Source organism: Mesoplodon densirostris, chromosome 14, assembly GCF_025265405.1.
Source record: "Mesoplodon densirostris isolate mMesDen1 chromosome 14, mMesDen1 primary haplotype, whole genome shotgun sequence".
Classification (NCBI taxonomy): domain Eukaryota; kingdom Metazoa; phylum Chordata; class Mammalia; order Artiodactyla; family Ziphiidae; genus Mesoplodon; species Mesoplodon densirostris.
Genome location: NC_082674.1, coordinates 19818295 through 19839441, shown reverse-complemented (window position 1 = coordinate 19839441; position 21147 = coordinate 19818295). Strand labels below are relative to the sequence as shown.

The 21147-nt window shown below is 45.2% G+C and overlaps 1 protein-coding gene across 2 annotated transcripts in view; it reads right to left on the bottom strand.

The window, feature by feature from the left end:
- EFR3B (EFR3 homolog B) overlaps positions 1-6878 on the bottom strand; it is an 88974-nt gene extending 82096 nt beyond the window's left edge. Inside the window, exon 1 of one of the 2 annotated variants that reach the window (XM_060117666.1) lies at positions 6654-6878. In XM_060117666.1, coding sequence (XP_059973649.1) covers positions 6654-6660 — 7 coding nt within the window. In that variant the 5' untranslated portion in view covers positions 6661-6878. The remainder of the gene's footprint in view (positions 1-6653) is intronic. The other variant, XM_060117665.1, reaches the window with a different exon arrangement.
- Positions 6879-21147: the final 14269 nt, after the last annotated feature.

Below are 21147 nucleotides of genomic sequence, written 5' to 3'. Positions count from 1 at the left end.
GCAGTTTCAGGGAGGAATCAGAATCCACAAACGTGTATTTGGACCAGTCTTCATACTCTACAAACTGGGATAGAGCTGATTAAGGGAACTATATTTTCAAAAGAAAAATCTAGTTTAGGCCAATATTTTTGAAATATCTCCTTTTTAAGGAGGAACTCAGGGAGGAATTTCTTTCGGATCTTAGCATCTCAAAAAACTGTATTTGTCCCAGGCAATTGCATTTTTAAAAAAGTTTTAAAGATGCTATGAGTTTCACAAATGACTTTTCTCCTCTTTTTTTGGCCTACAGGAAGCTCAAAACTGAATTTTGCAACAGGGCTGGTTGGTAGGTGCTTTTTCCTTGATACAACTTTATTTTTGGCTTTTTTTTTTCTGTTTTACTCTTAGATTTTCTTTGCATTGATCTCTTTATTTATTGTAGCACAGGTGTGTGTGTGTGTGTGTAAAATATATGCTCCAAATCCTCTTTAGAATTAGATTATAATAAATTTACTGCTCTAGGTAATTTAGCACCTATTTCACAATAAACTATTTTTTATATCTGCTTATATAACCCACATTTTATGTACCATGGGAATTTTTTTAAAGTTTCAGTTCACCTTATCCCCACCCAGTCCTACTGCTTTTTTTTTTTTTTTTTTTTTTTAAGGGGCAAACATCTTCCACCGCATATGCACAATTGTAACTGGTGCAAAGCTTTCTCACTCCTTAGGCTACTGCCTGCATCTTCAGCATCTATCTCCTCCTCTTTCCTTCATTTCCCATCATCCCCCCACCCATTCTGCACAGTGCCCCCCAGTTTCATTTCTTTAAAACATTAATTGAGCAAATCAGCCATTTGACAGTTTTCAACTCTTCACCGGCTCCGACAAAATCTCCTTCTCCAGCACATAATTCATCATCTAAACTGCCCAATCCCTGGTAATTTCCCTAACTATCCCTGGACATGGCTTTTCTTTCCCCACCTCTGTGCACTTACCCAGGTGTGTCTCCCAGCATGCTCCCCGGACCCCTACCCCCCAGCCCTCTGAACGTCACACAAATGCCTGCTGTCCTGCAAAGTCCTCCTAATGGCTCCACCTCCCAGTGGGCTCTTCCACGTCCAAATATTGCTGGCTAACCATCTGAAGAGTAGCTCCATTCCACCTTGCGAAACTGTGTAATTTTACTGAACCTGTCTCTGTATCGTTTAATTTTTTGCAGGTTTTACAACTCGTTTGCGCACTGAAACTGGAAACTTCTTGATGGAAGGAACTTTTATACATTTTTTATCCCTCACGATGCCCTGTGTAGTATCATATATAGTTGACACTCCACAAATACTTGATAGTTTATGTCTATTTCCCTTCAAAATACAAAGCATAAAGCAAATGACAGGCCAATGGTTAAGTCCTCAATAAATAATCATACTCACATGACAATTCACTAAAATGCAAAAGATTAGAAAATATAGGAAGTGTTTAACTTCACTAGTAATAAAGAATACAAATTAAAATTATATAATGTTTCTTATCAAATTAGTAAGACTCGGAAAAAATCTCAACCTTTAATGCTTTTGAGAGTGCAAGGAGATAGGTACTCTTATAACTGCTGGTGTAATCGATACAAATTGAAAACAATTTGACAATATGTAACAAACCTTTAAAATGTTTATATACCTTGATCAACCCATTTGGAGGGCTAGGGAGATACTCCAAGGTTCAGAGAAAGCTCTGTGCACCAGCTACTCTTCCCAGGGTTATACACTGAATCTTTATGAACAACTTAAATGTACAATAAGGAAATTATATGTCCATTCAGTGGACTGTTACATAGCATTAAAATGGCATTAAAAATGGCAGCCAGTGACTTCGTGTTAACTTGGGGGTGGGAGAATGCTTATATTCTAATGTTAAGTAGAAAAAAATAGAATACCAAATTATGGGAAATGAATAATTCTAACCACATAAACAAATGCATGGAAGGAAAGATATCAAAACAGTAAAAGCAGTTATACTTGTTTATTGTTTATGGCATTTTCCAGATTTTCTAGAAGGATTGGATGACTACCAGGGGGGAAAAAAAAGATGCTTTTTTTTTGGCCACACACCTTGGCTTGTGTGGGATCTTAGTTCCCCAACCAGGGATCAAACCCAGGCCCCCTGTAGTAGAAGCGCAGAGTCCAAACCACTGGACCACCAGGGAATTCCCAAAAGATGCTTTTCAAAGTAGATTTTTCTTTTGTTTATACCAAGAACAGTATCACAAGCACTGTTCTTAAGCTTATGAGACATAAGCTTAATTTTCTTTTTTTTTTTTTGCCCCTTCTTTAAAATAAGAAGTGGAGAGAAGAGAGAAAGTTGAAGAAAGGGAAGGAGAAAGTGCGGGCAGCTCTCTTATCCTGATTAATCCCTGCAGGAGGTGGGCATTGTCATCCTGTAGAGCCAGGAAACCGGCTCAGAAAGTCAGGTCCGAGGTTACCTGAGGGGCAGAGCCACCATCACAACCAGGGTAACACGCGAGGAGCAAGGCAGGAAAGAGAAAAGAAAGGGCAAAAGCAGGTGAGCACAAAATCTTAGGGGCAATTTATATAACAGTATGAAAGGTTGGTTCTAGTGGGTAGAATTGTGGATGGTTTTTTTTCCCCTCCTCCGTTTTCCAGATTTTCCATAAGGTGATATTAACTTTTTGTTTTTATTTATGTGCGATAAGGAAACTGCAACCGTTTGAGATCATTGAGCTGTGAGCAGCAAGAGAGAAAACAGGCTCTTCTCACTCCACCCCCTGCCCCCCTACAGGGAATAAAGGAGTCAGGAGGAGAAGGGAGGGGGCGGGGGGACAGCTCCCACCTGAACAAGCCACACGCTGCACCGTAGGACTGCCTCAGGATTGGGGGGATGAGGTTGGAGTGTGTGTGTGTGTGTGTCTCCTGCGATGAGGAGAAGCAGGATCTGTGGAGCTGTCTGCCAAGGTGAGCCTTTGTGCCTCACGTGGAGTCGGCTCCACCCTGCACTTCTCCCCGCCACCCACAAGTCACACACACATGTGCTCTGTAACGCACATTTACAGAAATTTGTGCGCTGTTGCTGTTTTCCCTACAGTCGGCTTTCTGAATCACAAAGCATGAAGAAAGGCCTATGTTGGGCATGAGGCACAACCTAGAGGTGACGAGGGGTTCGTTAGTGCAGCTTTTGTTTAAGGGAGATTGGGCTACACAGACGGTGGTTCTGGGGAAATGCTTCCCAATCGTCTTCATGGCCTGCTGCCCTGATTCCGGAGGGCAGTGTTTCTTGGAGAGCTCGGCCCCGCCTTGGTGCGTAAGTGGGACGCTCCTAGGTGCGACCACCGTGGCTCCAGCCCAGGGGAGAAGGAGAGGGAAACTTTTAATTATGTAATTCTAACACACACACAAAAACCCTACTGGGAATCCACTTTTTGCAGAGAATTTGCTCACAATCTTCCTACCCGAGGACAAAGGGCTTTTATAGTTTCCCAGATCCCTTGTCAGCCTGTGTTCATAGGTAGAAAAAGAGTGTGGGGGGGTCACCTGTGTCCTTTCAGAGAGCCACTTCCAGAAAGTGGCTGGGCTTTAGGAATGAGTGAGCGTGAGGAGCAGCTGGGGTGAGTTTGGGGAAGGGAAGGAGAGTTCAGTGGCTTGAGTGGCCAGCTAGGTCGAGGTGACTTGTACGTTAAGCTGGGGTGGGAGGTTATGCCAACAGGCATCTTCAGGAGCCAGCAGAGAGGACAAGAGAAGGGCAAAGGCCCAGGAGGACCTGAAGGGCACAGGCTCTTGAGCAATTTGTCCTGTGAGTGTAGAACCTCTTATAATGCACTGTCACATCCAGGGTCCAGCTCTGAGGCTCACACAGACCTGGGAGGTGGATGGGCCTCTCGCTGTTTTATACAGAGATATCATTCTGAGAGACAAACCCACTGTCTAAGATGAAACAAACATGAACTGACTCTGGGTTGCGATGGGCCGGCCCCATGTCTAGGATTCTTTCTGTCCCAGATGGCACCGTGTCCTCTAGCAAAGACAAGGGGCCCTTATTCTCCCATAGATAGAAAGAAGAAGATGGGGGAAACTGAGGACACAGGGAGACTGAGTTGTCGGGGGCAGAGGTAAGGTGAGGAGGAGACGAGAGGGGAGATGAAGATCTGTCCAGCATCACCACGCAGCTGAGAGGCAGCAACGGGAGTGAGATTATGCACACTGATAATGGATCCAGTAACCAGGATGGATGGTCAGGGGACACCTTTACCTAAAGCTCTTAGGTGACTGTTGGCTCCACACAGGGGCCTCACTGCCCATCAGTTAATAAAATCCCTGGTGGCATTTTCCCAGTGAGCATTTACCCAGGGCATCAGGGGAGGGGGAGGGGCACTGAGCTAGGAAGCTGTGTCACCTTGGATAAATCACTCAGAAAATAAGAACCAAATATAAGAAGTCTAAAATTCTATGCCTTCCCAACCTCCTTATTCACATCTTTTTTCATCACTTGATTGTCGCTGAGGAGAGAATGATTATAAGTATGACATGGACCCTTTCTTTTCATGAAAGTCAAGAAAATACTAAAATCCAGGCCAACGAGCCCTCCCCTTGGAGAGTGGGCACCTCTCACACCTCCTAAGACAAGGCTCTGCACTAAGCGAGATTCAGTAATCATCTCCCAACCAGCGCTGGCATGACTTTGCTGCAGGCAAGTATGCAGAGGATTCCTTCATTACAATCTTTCTATGCATGATTCAGGGGTAAGTACCATCTCTGTTTGCATCTGGAGGAATAAGAACATATTATAAAACAGAACTGAAAATCTGTGGTGTATCCAAAAATAGCACGCAGATATGCCAGCCTCCCGGTTCACCTTTCTGTACCATCCAACTCTTCCTTGACTTGCTTCACACAACAGAGGCAGACTGGGACTCCCAACGCTCAGGTATCCTGGGATCAGTTGTCAAACTGTCTCGGACTAAATGCCTCGAGGTGACCCAGCAGAACTAAGGTTCCTAATTCCTACCCATTCTGATGGGCCTTGTCCTAACTCCTTCCCCACTGCAGGTGCCCCTGCAGTCACATGCTTTTATCAAGTGATCTGCAGCTTTAGGCTGCTCACTCTGCAGAAAAGAATGGGGGAAAAACAGAGAGTAAGAAAATATAGCTCTCCTGGGAACCTCACAACCTCCTAGCTTATAAAACACAACCGCCTTGCTACCTTCCTGCAGACTCCCCATTGGCCAGCAGCACACGCTCTGAAGTCAATCCCCTCCCAACCCACTCCCCAGCCTTGGCCCATCCAAGAGATACTTGCTGAAGGGACCTGCTGATGTTCCAACCTGGTTCGGAAATGCACATGTGTGACCAATGGGGCAGGAAGGGAGGCTGATTAAAAGCCTGAGTGTCTCTCTAAATAATGAGGCCCACTGACTGCTGAGCCTACATACTACGCTCTCAGCTTCCTGTGCCTCAAACTTTGTGACTCATAGCGCTTGCTTGCAGAGTGAGGCAGCTGAGCGGCCTTGGCGATGGGTTAAATCGGGAATGTGCTTTTCTTCCGACACTCACCCGTCAGGTGCCACCTGAGCCCCTACCTGGCCATGGGGGTGGGAGCTGAGCATAGCTTCAGCTCTTTTGCTGGCCCTAAATAGCTGCCAGAGCCTGATTTCCGATGGACTTAGATCCATGGGGATCCTCTCTCTCTTTCTCTCTGTCTCTGTCTGTCTGTCTCTCTCTCTCTCATACACACACACACACACACACACACACACACACACACACACACACACAGTTCAGAGTATCTGGAGGCTCTGTAATGCCGTTGATTTCTAAACTGGTCTGGGTCTCCAGTCCTCCATTCCTCAGAGCTGCAACCTGAGACCCAGAGCGCTCTTTTCTTCACCCACACTGCCTTCAAAACCAGAGGAATTCCTGGAAATTTTAAAGCAGAACAGGGTATCAAGAGGGTCTGGCTAACTGTTGCACATCAATTGAGGGGACGGCCGTGGAAGGGAGCGAGAGAGGTCAGGGGACAGCCAGAGGTGGCCACCCAGAGCTGTCCGGCACCCTCAGCAGCGTCTCTCCCATTCATCCCTGCGGAGGGCATATCTGGAAGTTCGGGAGCTTGGGTCCCACGGGCGGCAGGGGCAAGTAGAGGGCAGGTCCATCCAGGGACGGCGAGACCAGGCTCCCAGAACTGGCTCTCTGGCCAGCCCTCTGCACCGCGGGCGCCGCCTCCCACATGCTCGGAGCCGGCACAAGGCAGGCAGCGAGCGTCTCCCCGCAATCCCGGACCGGCTTCCCGCATAAAACTCCCCAGCACAACCTGCTTTTGTTAATTCTGCAAATGCTGTCACAACACCCCCTGTCTGCTCGGCTCCAAGGGAGACTCGCTTTCCCCAGAACCCAGCCGCTTCGGATCCCCCGAGCCCCCGCACCCCGACGGACCACCGCCCACCCGCCCCAGAGCCCTCAAACGAGCGAGGTCCGAAGGACCTCGAGGACCCTACGGTCCCCGGTCCTGAGCATCTTTGTCCTCCCAGCACAGACGCGAACACAGAGCGACAGAAAGAGCCCAGCCGGGCACCGAGTCCGCGCCCCTGGCCTCGCCGGGGCCCCGCAGGGGGACAATGGTCCTCGTTCTGCAAGTTTGCGAGCCCGGAAGCAGAGCCCTCCTTACCGTACATCTTGGCGGGGCGAGTGCCTCCCGGGAGGCCGCGTCGCCTGCAGCCAGCCCCCGGCGGCGCCGGCCTTTCATTCACAGCCGGGGTGGCCGATGGCGGCGGCCGGCGGAGGCCCGGGCGGGGCAGGAGCAGGAGCTGGAGCAGGAGCGAGAGCGGGGGCCGGACGCGAGAGGGCAGGGGCCGGGAGCCGCACGCCCATTCAGCAGCCCCGGCTGAGCGCGGCCGGCCTCGGCTCGGGTTTCTGGGCAGGGCTGCGCCGAGAGGGGCGGAGGCTATGCTAATGACCGTCCCTTCCCGCAGGCTCGGCCACTGCCGGGCCGCCCCGCCCAAGCTCCGCCCCGCCCCGCCTCGCCCCCCGGCAATTCCCACCCTCCGAGAAACCCAAATCCCTAGAAGCACCTTTCCCAGGCTGTCGCCCCCAGGTGCTGGGTGGCGCATTTTCCAGAGGCAGCGTCCCGCAGAGGAAGTGACCCACCCTGCTCCTGTCGGAATGCTCAGGCCTACAGCTGAGATCTCCCATAACCCGCGGGCACCGAGGGTCAGCAGGGGTGCTGGAAGCTGCAGATGTAGCCCCTCCCCCAAATTTATCCAGAATGCGTTGTCTGATCCAGGGGGCGCCAGGAAGAGGAATTGGGGCATAACCTTCCGCCCTCCCTTGGCCCCCTTAATAAACGCCATTCCCTAATTAAGCCCTCAGCTATGGCCACTCTCTTGCCAAGTGCTCGCTACCAAAGCGCGTCTTTCCTCGGCCAGGTACGCAGGAAACGCACACCGTCCCACCGCTCAAGTGCTGCAGGAAGTCAGCTTGCCTTTCCTCTCCCAGATTCACAAGTGTAATTCACATGCTTTGTGACCAGGATCCGCCGCCTTCACCCTCTGGAACCAATTGAGAAACAGACACAGAGAGGCAGAAGGCTCACGCCCACAGCCTGAAGACAAATTCTAGCCCAGCTCAGGGCTTCCCTAAGGCTTCTCACCCAGCCCCCTCTACATTTCACATTTACCCCAAGGTTGAGGGGATTTGTCCTCAAAATATTCTACTAGTAGAAGTTAGAGAGGAGAGAATCTTAAAGATGCTGTCATGTCTCTCATTTTAATGAAGAGGAAACTGAGGCTGTGAGAAATTAAATTGTGTCCTTTTTCCTAGATACACTGAGCTGTGTGTCCATAGGCCAGTCATCTCCCTCTCTGAACCTCAGCTTCCTGCAGGACTGTTGGGAAATTTATATAAAACCTACATGCAAGTACACAGTGGGCACTCACATATTCATTTTCTTTTCTTCGTCACCCAAGGCAGGGACAGAGCCAGAGAGAGACTCTAGGTCACTGGACTCTTGGAACAGTGCCCTCTGTTGTGCCCCAAACCCATGTTTCCCATTTCTCTCTGCCCTCACCACCCCCTCCCACTCTCTTGATGTTTCCAAGTTTTGTTCCTGTTCCTTTACCTCTTTACCTCTCTCAGCAGCACGTGCAAGTCTTGAGGCCCCATGGGAAACTCTGGGAAGGTTCCTGGAGCTCACATTTAACCTAGACCCTCAGATGGCTCACAAAGCAGCTCTGTTTTCTATGTCCAGTTCTAGGACCAGGTCAGGTGACTCTGAGATTCGCTGAGAGTCACTTTTGCCCTTGAACCAGGGCAGAAGGGAGAATTTGGAGTCTAGTTTGGTCTGGATACCCAGAGATACCCCTACCCCCGCAATCTGTGCAACACAAAAGATATTCATTAAACACTGGTGTCTGCAGCACAGTGGGAAATGCAGTGTCTGTCTTCACAGAGTGAAATCTCTAACAGGGAGTATAAGGCTAACAAATACTGATAAAAACATTACATGACAAGGAAGAATATGGTAAATTGTGCATGAGAAGCACAGACCTCTACTTAGACATTCAGAGAGCTAAGAGCCTAATTCATTCTTTTTATCAAATATTTACTGATCACTTTATATTATGTGCTAGACACTGTGGAAGGTGCTCAGGAGAAGGGAGACATGCAAAAATGATAATAAAATGTAATAATTACTATGGTGGAGACCCATGGAAGAAGCAGAGTAGAGCTTCAGGAAGGAAAAAAACATTCAAGATGGGCTTTGAAGAATGGGCAGGATTTCTAGATGTGGAGATAATGTAAATAATTCCAGCCAGAGGGACTACAGTTTGCAAAGGTCAGGATGGTAGAGGGGAAAGAGTATGTGAGCCATAGCCTGGAGTCTCATCTGGCTGGAACAGAGTCGAGGACAGGGAGCAGAAGTAGGAAGGGAAGGGAACTCCCTGGCTGTCCAGTGGTTAGGACTCTGCTCTCTCACTGCTGAGGGTGCAGGTTCAGTCCCTGGTTGGGGAACTAAAATCCCACAAGCTGCATGGCGAAGTAGGAAGGGAGGCTGAAAAGGTAGTCTGGTGCCATGTTGGGAGGACCTTGAGCACCCGATCCAAAGGCTTTCCTGTTAGATCTAGGGCTGCCAGATTTAGCAAATGAAAATACAGAATGACCAATTAAATTTGAATTTTGAATAAATAAGGAATAATTTTTAGTGTATGTCCCATGAAATACTGGGGACATGTTATACTAAAAAAAATTTTTTTTGTTTACCTGAAATTCAGATTCGACCTATGTTTTATCTGGCAACTTTAGTTAGCACCATCCTTTGGGAGGGTGCTCCTGGATCCTCATGACTGAACCAGGCCTGGAGTGGTCCTCACCCTCACCCCAACCTGTATTCCCAGTTAGATCCCATTGGTATGTGGCCCCTAAGGGCACAGGGATGGGGTCACTCTGGCCAACCTGCACTCTTTGCCATGGGTGCTTTGGCCCGAGCACTCAGGCCCCTCTGGGTCTATATGTTCAGTGGTGAAGGAATCCGGCCCATATTCAGCTTCTCTGAGGGGTAGTCAAGATGTTTAGATAAAATATGTGCAGGAAATGGTGCTGTGGAAATCTAGGGTAGTGGTGTTACATACAAGGAAGCTGGAACACAATATTCCAGCTCACGGTTTAAAACAAAAGAGCAGAACCCAAGGGCCCCAATATCCAGAATAGTGTGCCCATGAAAAGATGCCAAACAGATATCAACTATTTGGGTGAACTATGGAAAGGAGGGAAAGTCAGAATTGGGATTCCTACCCTAACTAGGTTCTTACTCTATCTGTGGAAATCCAAAACATGGGATGAATGTGACAGTAAGGAAAGTGGAGAAGAAATAACATTTATTGCGTGACCACTGAGCCACAGGTTCTGTGCCAGGCACTTTACACAGGTTATCTGATGTAATGTTCTGGGTGACCTTGCAAGGTCCATACTATTATTCCCATTTTACAGCTGGGAAACTGAGACCCTATCCTACTTTAATCATAATTTTTACAGCTTGGGCCGTACTGTGGATGCAGTTTCGTTTTTTTCTTCATGAAGCTCTACTCTGCTTCTTCTATGGCCCTCCACCATAGTCATTGGAATTCTAGTAAATGAGCAGGAACTCAAGCCCAGGAAACTCTTGCCCAAGACGCATTTTCTTTCTACCACGCCATGAAGCCTTACAGTCCACACTGAGAGTCACATAACAACTGCACTTTGGACTTCCCTGGTGGTCCAGTGGTTAAGACTCTGTGCTGCCAATACAGGGGGCACAGCTTTGATCCCTGGTCGGGGAAGTTCTGCACATGGCCAGGAAAAAAAAAAAAAAAAAGGCAGCTGCACTTTAAATGAAGTTTTTTTCCCCAATGACTTCTAAGATGGTCTAAAGCACCGTGCCCCCTTCCCTTGATTTACCTGCATTTGCTACTCTTTCTCACCCGTATTTCACTCCTGCATTTGGAGTGAAGGAGGTTAGAGATTGGAGAGAGTCTCAGGCTAAACAGACCAAAGCAGGTGCTCTAATTTCCACCCCATTCCTAGACCATCATTGGTGGCCCTACTGTGGCATCACCTGCCTTTAGAGCCCGGGGGCCTCCTGGGACTAGTTGGGTCAGGCGGAGGAACTATGCCTTAGAAAAGGTGATTATTCTTTGACCAAACTTGCCCTGGTTACCACAGTCACTCTGAACAATGTCCTTTGTTGCGACAGCTCAAAGGATCCCCTCTGCCATGAGCAAGCACCACAATTCCCACAGTTTCCTTTTGAACTAGAGGCTGAATTGCCCTGAGTTACAGAGAAAGGCAGCCTAGAAGAAAGAGGCAATCTACAGTCATCACATAAAACCCAGGAGCCTCACTTGCATCCGTGGTTCCACACCTCCAGGCCTGTCCTTTAGTCCAGGAGTCTGGCTTCCTGACACTCCAGCCTCCCATGGCCCCCAGGGGATTGACTTTGTCTGCTCAAAAGCCTCTAATCTCCCCAACAGCCGCACAACTGCAGCAGCTCTTACTCTGGGTACCAGCCTTGAACGGCCAACAGCTTTAAAGGGCCTTTTCCAGAGGGAGAGAAGAGGGAAGAAAGTAACAGCCCTGGGGAATACAGCTTCAGGGGAAAAAAATTATGAGACCCAGTGAAGGGCTGAGGGAGCCAAGGGGAGAAAGGGCCCCTGATATTGTCAGGTAGCTGATTAGCTGTGAAGCCGGAAATAGAACTTGGGATTCCTGACTCCCGGCCTGGTGACTTGAACCCCTGGCATTTCTCCCTTAAAGCCTGTACCTTGACCTACTTCTCAGAAGCCGCAGGGAAAGAATGGCCTCTAAAAATGATACCCAAGTATAGGAGCAGGTGGGTATCCAAGGACTGAGGAAGGTATCTCCACAACCCAGAAAACAGCTCAGGAGCCAGGTCAGGAGGACGCGCTCTTGGCCAGGTCCCTGAGAGCTGCCTCGGGCTGCAGGAGGGTCTCAGGGGCACCAAGCTGCCTGCTGCTGTAAGAGCAGGGCCTGAGTGCCTGGGGTGGAGAAGGCTGCTGCAGACAGATTTTACCTCCTCTAAACCAGATTTCACCAGTGAGTGAGTGAAGTTTGAGATACTGATTATTGACAAGTCGAGGTTTAAATGTACTAAGGCAGATCTCCAGCCACCACCCTTTTCACTGCCTTTTGTTTACCCTGTGTTCACTCTCCAGAGAAGGGTCAGGCTCCCTTCATTTGCTGCTGTTCCCTATGGTCCCTGGAAAAGAGGCTCCTCTTCTACTTGAAGCTCAGATCCATGTTTCCGGTAAAAAACTCAGGCATTATCATGCCCTTAGCCCTGACTCCTCTGTCCTTTCACTCTCTCCTTGCTCCAGGCTGTCAAGAGGCACCTGCTCGCCACTGAGCACCACACTCCCATCTCCAAGTGTGATACTTGTCCCCACGGGGAGACCCAAGCCCACCCACGCTCTGAAGTACTTGAAAGCCCATGGTGTCATTTTTATTTGTTGCTAGACGTGACTTAGAAAACACAGGAAGTGGGGTGCTGGTCAGGTAGATGATCTCAGAAGGTCAAATCTGGCTTTCCAAGCCATAGCTAAGGAGACCTGCACCAAACAAGGTTTGATGGAACCTTGAAGGAACAGGCTTGCCCAGAGGCTGGCCAACCTGGTTAAAGAAAGGTTTAAATGAAATTGGAGGAGAGGAAGAAAAACAGCTCCAGAAAGTTGCAAACCTGGCTACTGGGGAAAAAACCAGAAAGACATATGAGATGCTGAGCTCTAAGAGCTGAAAGTGGAGCCGGTGGAGGAGGAAGAGCCTGAGGACCTCACTGGGGCCAGATGCCAGCTCTCCGAGGAAGTTACCCTGGCCTGCCTGAGCCAAACCCAGTCTCCCTGGCCTTGTCTATTCACTGCCTCAGATTGACATTGGACCCTGAAACCACCCCTCCTTCTCCCCCAAATGATGCTGACTTACACTCATCTTCTCAGCTTTTGGCAGCCCTGCAGTGAAGAATCCCTGGCCCATTTCCCCCTCCCTGGACTCTGCCTGGCTTCAGGACTCCTCTTTGATAATCAGTCCCAATTATCAGCTTCTAAATCTCTAGCCCAGTTTTCTCTTTTCTGGCTCAGGGATGACAGATCACTTCAGTCTCATGAGCGGATGCTCAGCAATTCTCAGGTGAAAATAATGGAGAAGCTCAGACATCTATATGCCAACATGCATATAACCAAAAAGTCAATTTGATTTTGAACCTGTTAATAGCTGATGTCTGTTAGGTTAGGACTCATTTGTGTTCTAATTTACAGAACATGCATTTATCGAGAGCCTGCTACATGCAAGAGACTCTGTTAGACACAGTGAGGAGAGACAACTAAGAATGTCCTTGCCATTCAGAAAACTGACATTCTAGGAGAGAAGGTAAGTCAAGACAGAAATATGACATGTCAGAAAAGAGATAAAAATAGCTCTAGGACTTAGACTCTGAAAGCTGCAAAATGCTGCTTTAAAAAATTAAAGAGGGCTTCCCTGGTGGTGCAGTGGTTGAGAGTCCGCCTGCCGATGCAGGGGACACGGGTTCGTGCCCTGGTCCGGAAGGATCCCACATGCTGTAGAGTGGCTGGGCCCGTGAGCCATGGCCGCTGAGCCTGCACGTCCAGAGCCTGTGCTCCGCAACGGGAGAGACCACAACAGTTAGAGGCCTGCATACCGCAAAAAAAAAAAAAAAAAAAAAAATGAAAGAAAACATAAATAAATAGAAAGACATCCATGTTCATGGATTGGAAGATTTAATATTGTTAAGATGCCCATAGTATCCAAAATGATCTTCAGATTTAATGCAATCCCTACTGAAATTCCAATGGCGTTTTTCTCATAAATAGAAAAAAACAACCCTAAAATTCATATTGAACCACAAAAGACTCTGAATAGTCAAAGCAATTTTGAGAAAGAAGAACAAACGGAAAACATCACACTTCCTGATTTCAAGTTATATTACAAAGTGATAGCAATCAAAACAGTGTGGTACTGGCATAAAGAAAGACATATAGACAAATGGAATAAAATGGAGAGACCAGAAATGAACCCTCACATGTATGATCAAATGATTTTCAACAAGCGTGCCAAGACCATTCAATGAAGAAAGAAAAGTCACTTCAACAAATGGTGCTGGGAAAACTACATATCCTCATGCTAAAGAATGAAGTTAGACACTTATTTTACATCATACACAAAAATTAATTCAAAATGGATTAAAGATTTAAACATAAGGCTTGAAACTGTAAAACTCTTAGAAGAAAATATAGCAAAAAAATCTCCTGGACATTGGTCTTGGAGATAATATTTTGGATATGACACCAAAAGTATAGGTAGCAAAAGCAAAAATAAACAAATAGGACTACATCAACCTAAAAAGCTTCTGTATAGCAGGAAACAATCAACAAAATGAAAAGGAAACCTATGGAATGGGAGAAAATATTTACAAACCATATATCTGATAAGGGGTTAGTATCTAAAATATATGAGAAATTCATACAACTTAATAGCAAGTAATAATAATGATAATAATAATAATAACTAACCTGATTTTAAAATGGGCAAAGGAATTCCCTGGCAGTCCAGCGGTTAGGACTCCACACTGCCGCTACAGGGAGCTCGGGTTAGATCCCTGGTTGGAGAACTAAGCTCCTGCAAGCCACATGGTGTGGCCAAAAAAAAGAAAAATGGGCAAAGGATCTGAATATACGTTTTTCCAAAGAAGACATACAAATGGTCAACAGGTATCTAAAAACGTACTCAACATCACTAATCATCAGGGAAATGCAAACCAAAACCACAGTGAGATATCACTTCATGTCTGTTAGGATGGCTATTATCAAAAAGGCAAGTGATAATAGAAGTTGGTCAGAGTGTGGAGAAAAAAAGAGCTATTGTACACTGTTGGTGGGAATGTAAATTGGTAGAGCCAGTATGGAAAACAGCATGGAAGTTGCGTAAAAAATAAAAAATAGAATTACCATATAACCCAGCAATTCCACTTCTGAGTGTATAGCTGAAGGAAATGAAATCCGTATTTTGAAGAGATATGTCCACTCCCATGTTTGTTGCAGCATTATTCACAATAGCCAAGATATGGAAACAACCTAAGTGTTCATCAAAGGATGAATGGATAAAGAAAATGTGATTGATATATATATATATGTATATATATATATATATATATATATATATATATATATATATATACATATATATATATAACTTTGTGGCCCAATATATGATCTACCCTGGAGAATGTTTCATGTACTCTTGAGAGGATTGGATCCTGGGTAGCCAAACATCCACATATATGTCCCTTCCCAAATTTCCAGCATAAAAGCATTCCTACTTAATATAATGCAACAGTTCCTCCTACAATTAAAAATATACTATATCCTTCCCAAGAGGAGAAAGCCCTAGCCTGTCAGTTACTGAATTCAGCTCCAAGTCTAGAATCTCAGAGTGATATCCATTATTCCTCTGTTTCATCATGACTTGTCTCAATATTTGTGTCCTATAAATTAAACGACTATTTTAAATAATACCAACATACACTATATAGAATAGTAGACAAGACAGGAAGAGGAAATTTACCTGAAGTAGATAAATTAAAGTATTTAGTATACCAAGGAAGGAAGCACAAATGAAAATGGACTTGGTAGGGGAAATTTCCCTGTAGTCGGATTAATGTACAGCCTCCATCCGTACCACCTTGGCCACTTTGTTTGATCCCACTGAGCAGGCATTGGGGTAGCTTGGGAAGGAACCTGAATGATATTCTCAGAGTGAGTAATCTGTTCACCTGATTAATTGGGTCCACTCCATTAGGTTATTCCACATTCTTCTTCCCCAAATGACTTCAGTGCTGTTTCTGACCAAGATGTCACTCCAAATACTTCTTCCTCAAAATTCTCCTTCAGTCTCGTTGCAAGTTCCTAACCATACAGCCCAAACACCAGACACTGCCCATGACTCATTGTAAATTCTTACTTCAGGTTATCTCTTCTTTTGGGTAGAGATATGCTGTGTGAAGTTCTGCCTACTGGGAGTATATTTCATCTCCACAGTCCTTTGGGACTCATCTGAGTGGGGCTGCTACTAGATTTGGCTAGTAGGGAACTAACTCCATATGAGATCGGGGAGTTGAGGAAGGGGCAGCAAGGCAGCAGAAGCTGGCATGCTGGAAGTGTGAGCAAACTTCTCAAATAATTTATTGTGCCTTCAGGACCTGCTTGGATGTCTTCTCATATACATTGCTTTCTAGCGTGCTGCTAATCACACCCAACCGTTAGGCATTGTGGCTCCGAGGATACCAAGTTCATGATGGATGGCTCAAGATAGCATTGTCACCAGGTGCTCCACAGTTGACATTCACTGCTTTTTCAGAAGCAGGCTGAGAAGTATCTCTTACAAAGACAACAGTTGCTTGCTGAAGAGGTCATAGATGGATGGAAAACCATAGGGGTCTCCACAGTGATTCTCTTAATTAGGCTTGCCACAAGCTCCATTTAGCAACTCAATCTGCCATTGATAACTCAAGTACCATTTGAATCCACTGGGTCATTAAGGCCACATATGCTGCAGCCTAGAAAAAATTTTCTTTCTTTGGGCCTTACTCAAAACTTGGAAGTCTTTTAAGTCACTTGGTAAACAGTTTGGAGAAGCACACCAAAATGTGAAATATATTACCTGGAAAGTCCAAGAAGGCCCTTTTTCTTTGTGATGAGAGTACCAGGGGTTACAAAGTGTTCTTCATTTTTTTAAAATTAATCTATTTATTTATTTATTTATTTATGGCTGTGTTGGGTCTTCGTCTCTGTGCGAGGGCTCTTCCTAGCTGTGGCAAGTGGGGGCCACTCCTCATCGCAGTGTGCGGGCCTCTCACTATCACAGCCTCTCTTGTTGCGGAGCACAGGCTCCAGACGCGCAGGCTCAGTAGTTGTGGCTCACGGGCTTAGTTGCTCCGTGGCATGTGGGATCCTCCCAGACCAGGGCCCGAACCCGTGTCCCCTGCATTAGCAGGAAGGTTCTCAACCACTGCGCCACCAGGGAAGCCCCAAGTGTTCTTCATTTTGTATGAACTCTCCTGACATGACTTACACCACTGAACCTCTAGAAATCCCTGAGGCAACAGACCCCTGTACTTTCTTAGAATTTTCCTCCCTCCCTCTTTCTTGCATGTTTTTTGTTGTTGTTGTTGTTGTTTGTTTGTTTTTACCAAGGTACCTAGGGTACCTGATACTTCTGGGTCTCCATATCTGATCATCATGATGTCATCCATATTTTACTGTAGCATGATGTCCAGTGGGATAGAAAGACAATCAGTGTCTTATGCATTTAAATTGTAGGACAGAAACAGAGAGATGACATAGTGCTAGGAAAATGGTGTATTTCTCTACCAGGTGAAAGCAACCTTTTTCTCTGGTGTTTTCTAATTACTGGGATAAAAAACATTAGAACATTAGAGATAAGCTGCAGTCTTCTGGGTACCAAAGTCCACATTGTTTTGATCTAGTAGGAGACCCCAACTGGAACAGCAGATACAATCGGAGGCATCACCTAGTTAAGTTTATAATAAACCAAGGGTACTGAGGACCCATGTTATTCTCAGGATCCAGCCAGATTCTTCACTAGCTCAACTAAAGAGTTAATGGAAATATGATAGAACTCTGTACCTTGCATCTAACAAGACTATTATGGTGGCAACTGTATTGATGACTTCCTTGGGGAGGTAGTATTGCTTTTGACTGTTTTTTGGTTTGTTTGTTTAGTAGGAGGAATTGCAGGTACTTCAACATGGCCCTGTTTACCTAATAAGCCTTAGTCCACAGGTGAGGAATCCATTTCTATGATTATGCCAATCTCTGAGACTGTTTAGTCCAACTCTAAACTCAAGAACTGAGGAAGTAACTGTGGGATTTCTCTGGGATTCTAGGGCCCACTATGAAGTAGATTCTGGTCAAAATTCCACTTACAAGCTGGCTCCCATAAGCCCCATTCCAACCAGTGGGCAATGGCAGTATTAAGTGTTCTGAAGAATTAGTGTTAGCTCAAAGTCAATGTCCAATAACCCATAAATGATCCTTTTACTTCCCCTCAAGTTACCTCGGTAAATGTCCACAATTCCCTTTGGGAAAGGGTACAGGAAATATAAACAGTTTGTACTTTTGGTGGCTGCAGCGTTGTTCCTCAAAAGTACCCAGGCTTGGGGCTTCCCTGGTGGCGCAGTGGTTGAGAGTCCGCCTGCCGATGCAGGGGACACAGGTCCGTGCCCCGGTCCGGGAGGATCCCACATGCCGCGGAGCGGCTGGGCCCGTGAGCCATGGCCGCTGAGCCTGCGTGTCCGGAGCCTGTGCTCTGCAACGGGAGAGGCCACAACAGTGAGAGGCCCGCGTACCGCAAAAAAAAAAAAAAAAAAAAAAAAGTACCCAGGCTTTCCCTTTATTTATGGAATCTTGGATCTAGTAATTGGATGTGGGGCTGTCACTCTATTGTATTGACTTGAATCAAATGTTTTTGATTGGAGTTTGGTTTTGAAATTTTTGAATTATTTATTCAAAATAATAATTTTAAAATTATTTATTTTAAAAAATATATTTTAAATCAAATGGGATCCCAGTGGCTAATTATTTATTTTGGTACTGAGGACCCATGATAAAAAAAAAAAAAATGAAGGTCTGAAACTTCATGCTGACCTTGCTGCCCCAGATGGAAATCATGTCCCCATATCACTGGCAATTAAATGCCAGCATAAAGCCTCTGCTGTGCCAGGATCTGTCCACTGTGATTGAAATAAGAGGGGGAGGAGCTTTCCATCTGTAGCATATCACAGGCATTCCTGGCCTACTTAGAATAGCCACTAAAGCACTCACAAAGATTTCTTTCATGAGCTTTTTCTGGGCCTCCTTAGAGACATAGAAAGAAGACATGATAAATGCCCTCCAATATTTCTATCTTCCAATGTCTTTGAATTTCTTCCTCAACATTATACCACACTGTACCTCAGCTTTGTTTAGTGTTCTCTATTGTGACTAGGTTTTAGGCAACCCACTAAGAAAATATTTAGAAACATTTCCAACTACTCAAGCCAAGCTGTTAAATTCAAATTTCTAGCAAATGCACCCTTGTCGATAAATTCAGTCTGAATCTAAGTTTTGTTTTTTCCTCCTTAGAAAATCCATCCTCATGTGTGTTTCCCCCATTTTCATGTAAATTAGCAAATCTTGGTGTGTGGATCTGTGTATGTGTGTGTGCCTTATCCACAGTATGTGCTGATCCCTAATCCCAGTTTATACCTTATAATTGGCCCCTTGGGTGTGCTGGTACCTAATTTTAGTCAAATGTTTGGAGATAATGAGGAGTGAAGGCAGTAGAGCACAGGATAATTGGCTTCCTTCAGTAAGGTAACTCCCTTTGGTGGATCTTCATGTAAACCAATAAGAACCTCATTAGATATGGCGGATTCTGTTTGGGCTGGTGATGGAGGCTCAGTGAGGTTTAGGGGTACAGGGTTCCCTGAGTTCTTCAGATATTCACATATATCCCCATTGTAGTTCTTGAGGTGCAGCACTTTCCTGATCAATGCCCTAACTTTCACATAAGAGACCTGGTGAGGCTGTACATTCAGTGGACTCTGTAATTTGACAACTCATGGAGTCTGGCTTTCAGTTATCTCGGTCATGCAGCTGTAAGAAATGAGTTTCTTTTTAGCACAGTCTTAGAAAACGTTACAATTTGTATTATGATCTGAAAATTTAAGGATTGGAGCTTGTCATTTATTTTTGTTTAAGCAAACTAGATGCAACAGAAGTGACACCATCCTGTAGTCCTCTAATGCTTTTTGACTCTCCTGGTTTGGCAGGAGCAAATAGTTGCTTCTAATGAGCAGCAATCAGAGACTTTATTTACCTTTTAATTTTTCCTACCATTTTATGTCATGGACGTATCATTCCTATAGACTAACAGAATATTTTCTGCTCTGGGTCTTAAGTAACCAGCTAGCAGATTCCCTGTCTCATCCATTTCCCCAAGGTTCTGTTGCCTGCAACCATCTCCCAGCACCAATTTCTCTGTACTACTCAAAGATCTTGGTCCAGATAACATAAACTAACTCTGGCTAACTTAGAAAAGAAATTCCTTTCCTTTTCTAAGAAAATGGTATAGGATCACAGAGTCAATGGGAAGGCCAAGATCAAAACCCAGCCAGGAACCAAGAGAGATCGGGCATACAAATACAATCAAGATCATGCCACCAGGATAAGGCCACCATCATTGGCACCACCACTGCTGGCTGCTGTCACTCTGGTGTCACAGACTAAGGATGCCCCCTCCCCACATCTGTACTCTAAACTCTTCTACTATCGAAACGACAACAAATAAAACCTCTCACCTTCTGTGTCTTCACATTCCTCATTCAATATTAAAAATCCTGTGCAGTAGCCTCTGGCTCACTGAGCCTAGATCACATGCTAATACCTTTGGTGGAGAACAAGGAGAGCTGTCCCCTTTGGTTTCCACAGTGGGAGGTGGAACTCTGTCTCCCACATCTTTTGGATTCCCTCAGATGAGAAGGGTGTTTAGATGCTAGGTGGTCCCACTCCATTCCCCCCAGGAAAAGTCTACTGTAGTCCTTAAATGGAAAGGATTTAGAATAAACATCGCAAAGAGAGAATTAAAGCCTAAGGTAGGCAAAGTAATTTAATAAAGTTAATTATTTTAATACATTTAAAATTTTTTAATTTATTTAAAATTAATTACCAGAACCCCCCATATCTAGACAAATTTCTTCCTAAGATGCTAAGAAGACTTGGAAAACGGATTGCAAAGTAGCTATCAATAAACTTTAAAAATTCATGAGAAACTAGAGAGGACTTGAAACTGGGTTGACCTTGTATGAAAGGAAAAAGTAGGTTCTGCTAATTACCAGCTTGGTGGTGAATATTGACAATTAATAGAATCCCCTGATTAAACAGAGTTGCTTGCTGTGAACACCTAAAAAGTAATTAAGTGAACAGCTGGAGCCAGTATGAATTTGTTAAGGACAAATCATAGTACCCATCTTTTCTTCCTTTTTGAATCAATTGATAGATTTGCAGGCCATTGGTGGACAACATGAGATTGTTATAAAAATTGTTAACTTTAGAGTTAAAAATATCTTTATTTGCTTTTAGTGTAAAAATAAAACATGGTAATTATGGAAAAGGTAGATAGAGTTTTCTAGTTTAATAACCCCCGACTATTATCTCTGCTTCCTTTCCACTGAAAAACACTAAAATTACACTAAGGGAACAAGAAAGATAAAAATTCATAAGGATAAAGAGATTAGGAGAGGAGATAAAAGGATCAATAAGGACACCAAATGTTTGGAAGATGAAAAATAAATTGACGAGTGGTAACTGATTTGGCAGAGAAAAATAAGCTGAAAGCAGGTGCCTACAGAAGAAGATGCCAATGAAAGACAATTTGGGCAGCAGAAGCCCAGAAAAGCTCAGGAGTCAAAGGCACTAAGAACCTCAGACGTAAAGAGTAGAGTTAAAAACAGGTACAAACCCTGACCATCTACATTTCTGATACTCATTTTAGTGAGTTGCTTTTAAATACGCAAAAAAAAAAAAAAAAAAACAAACAGGTAC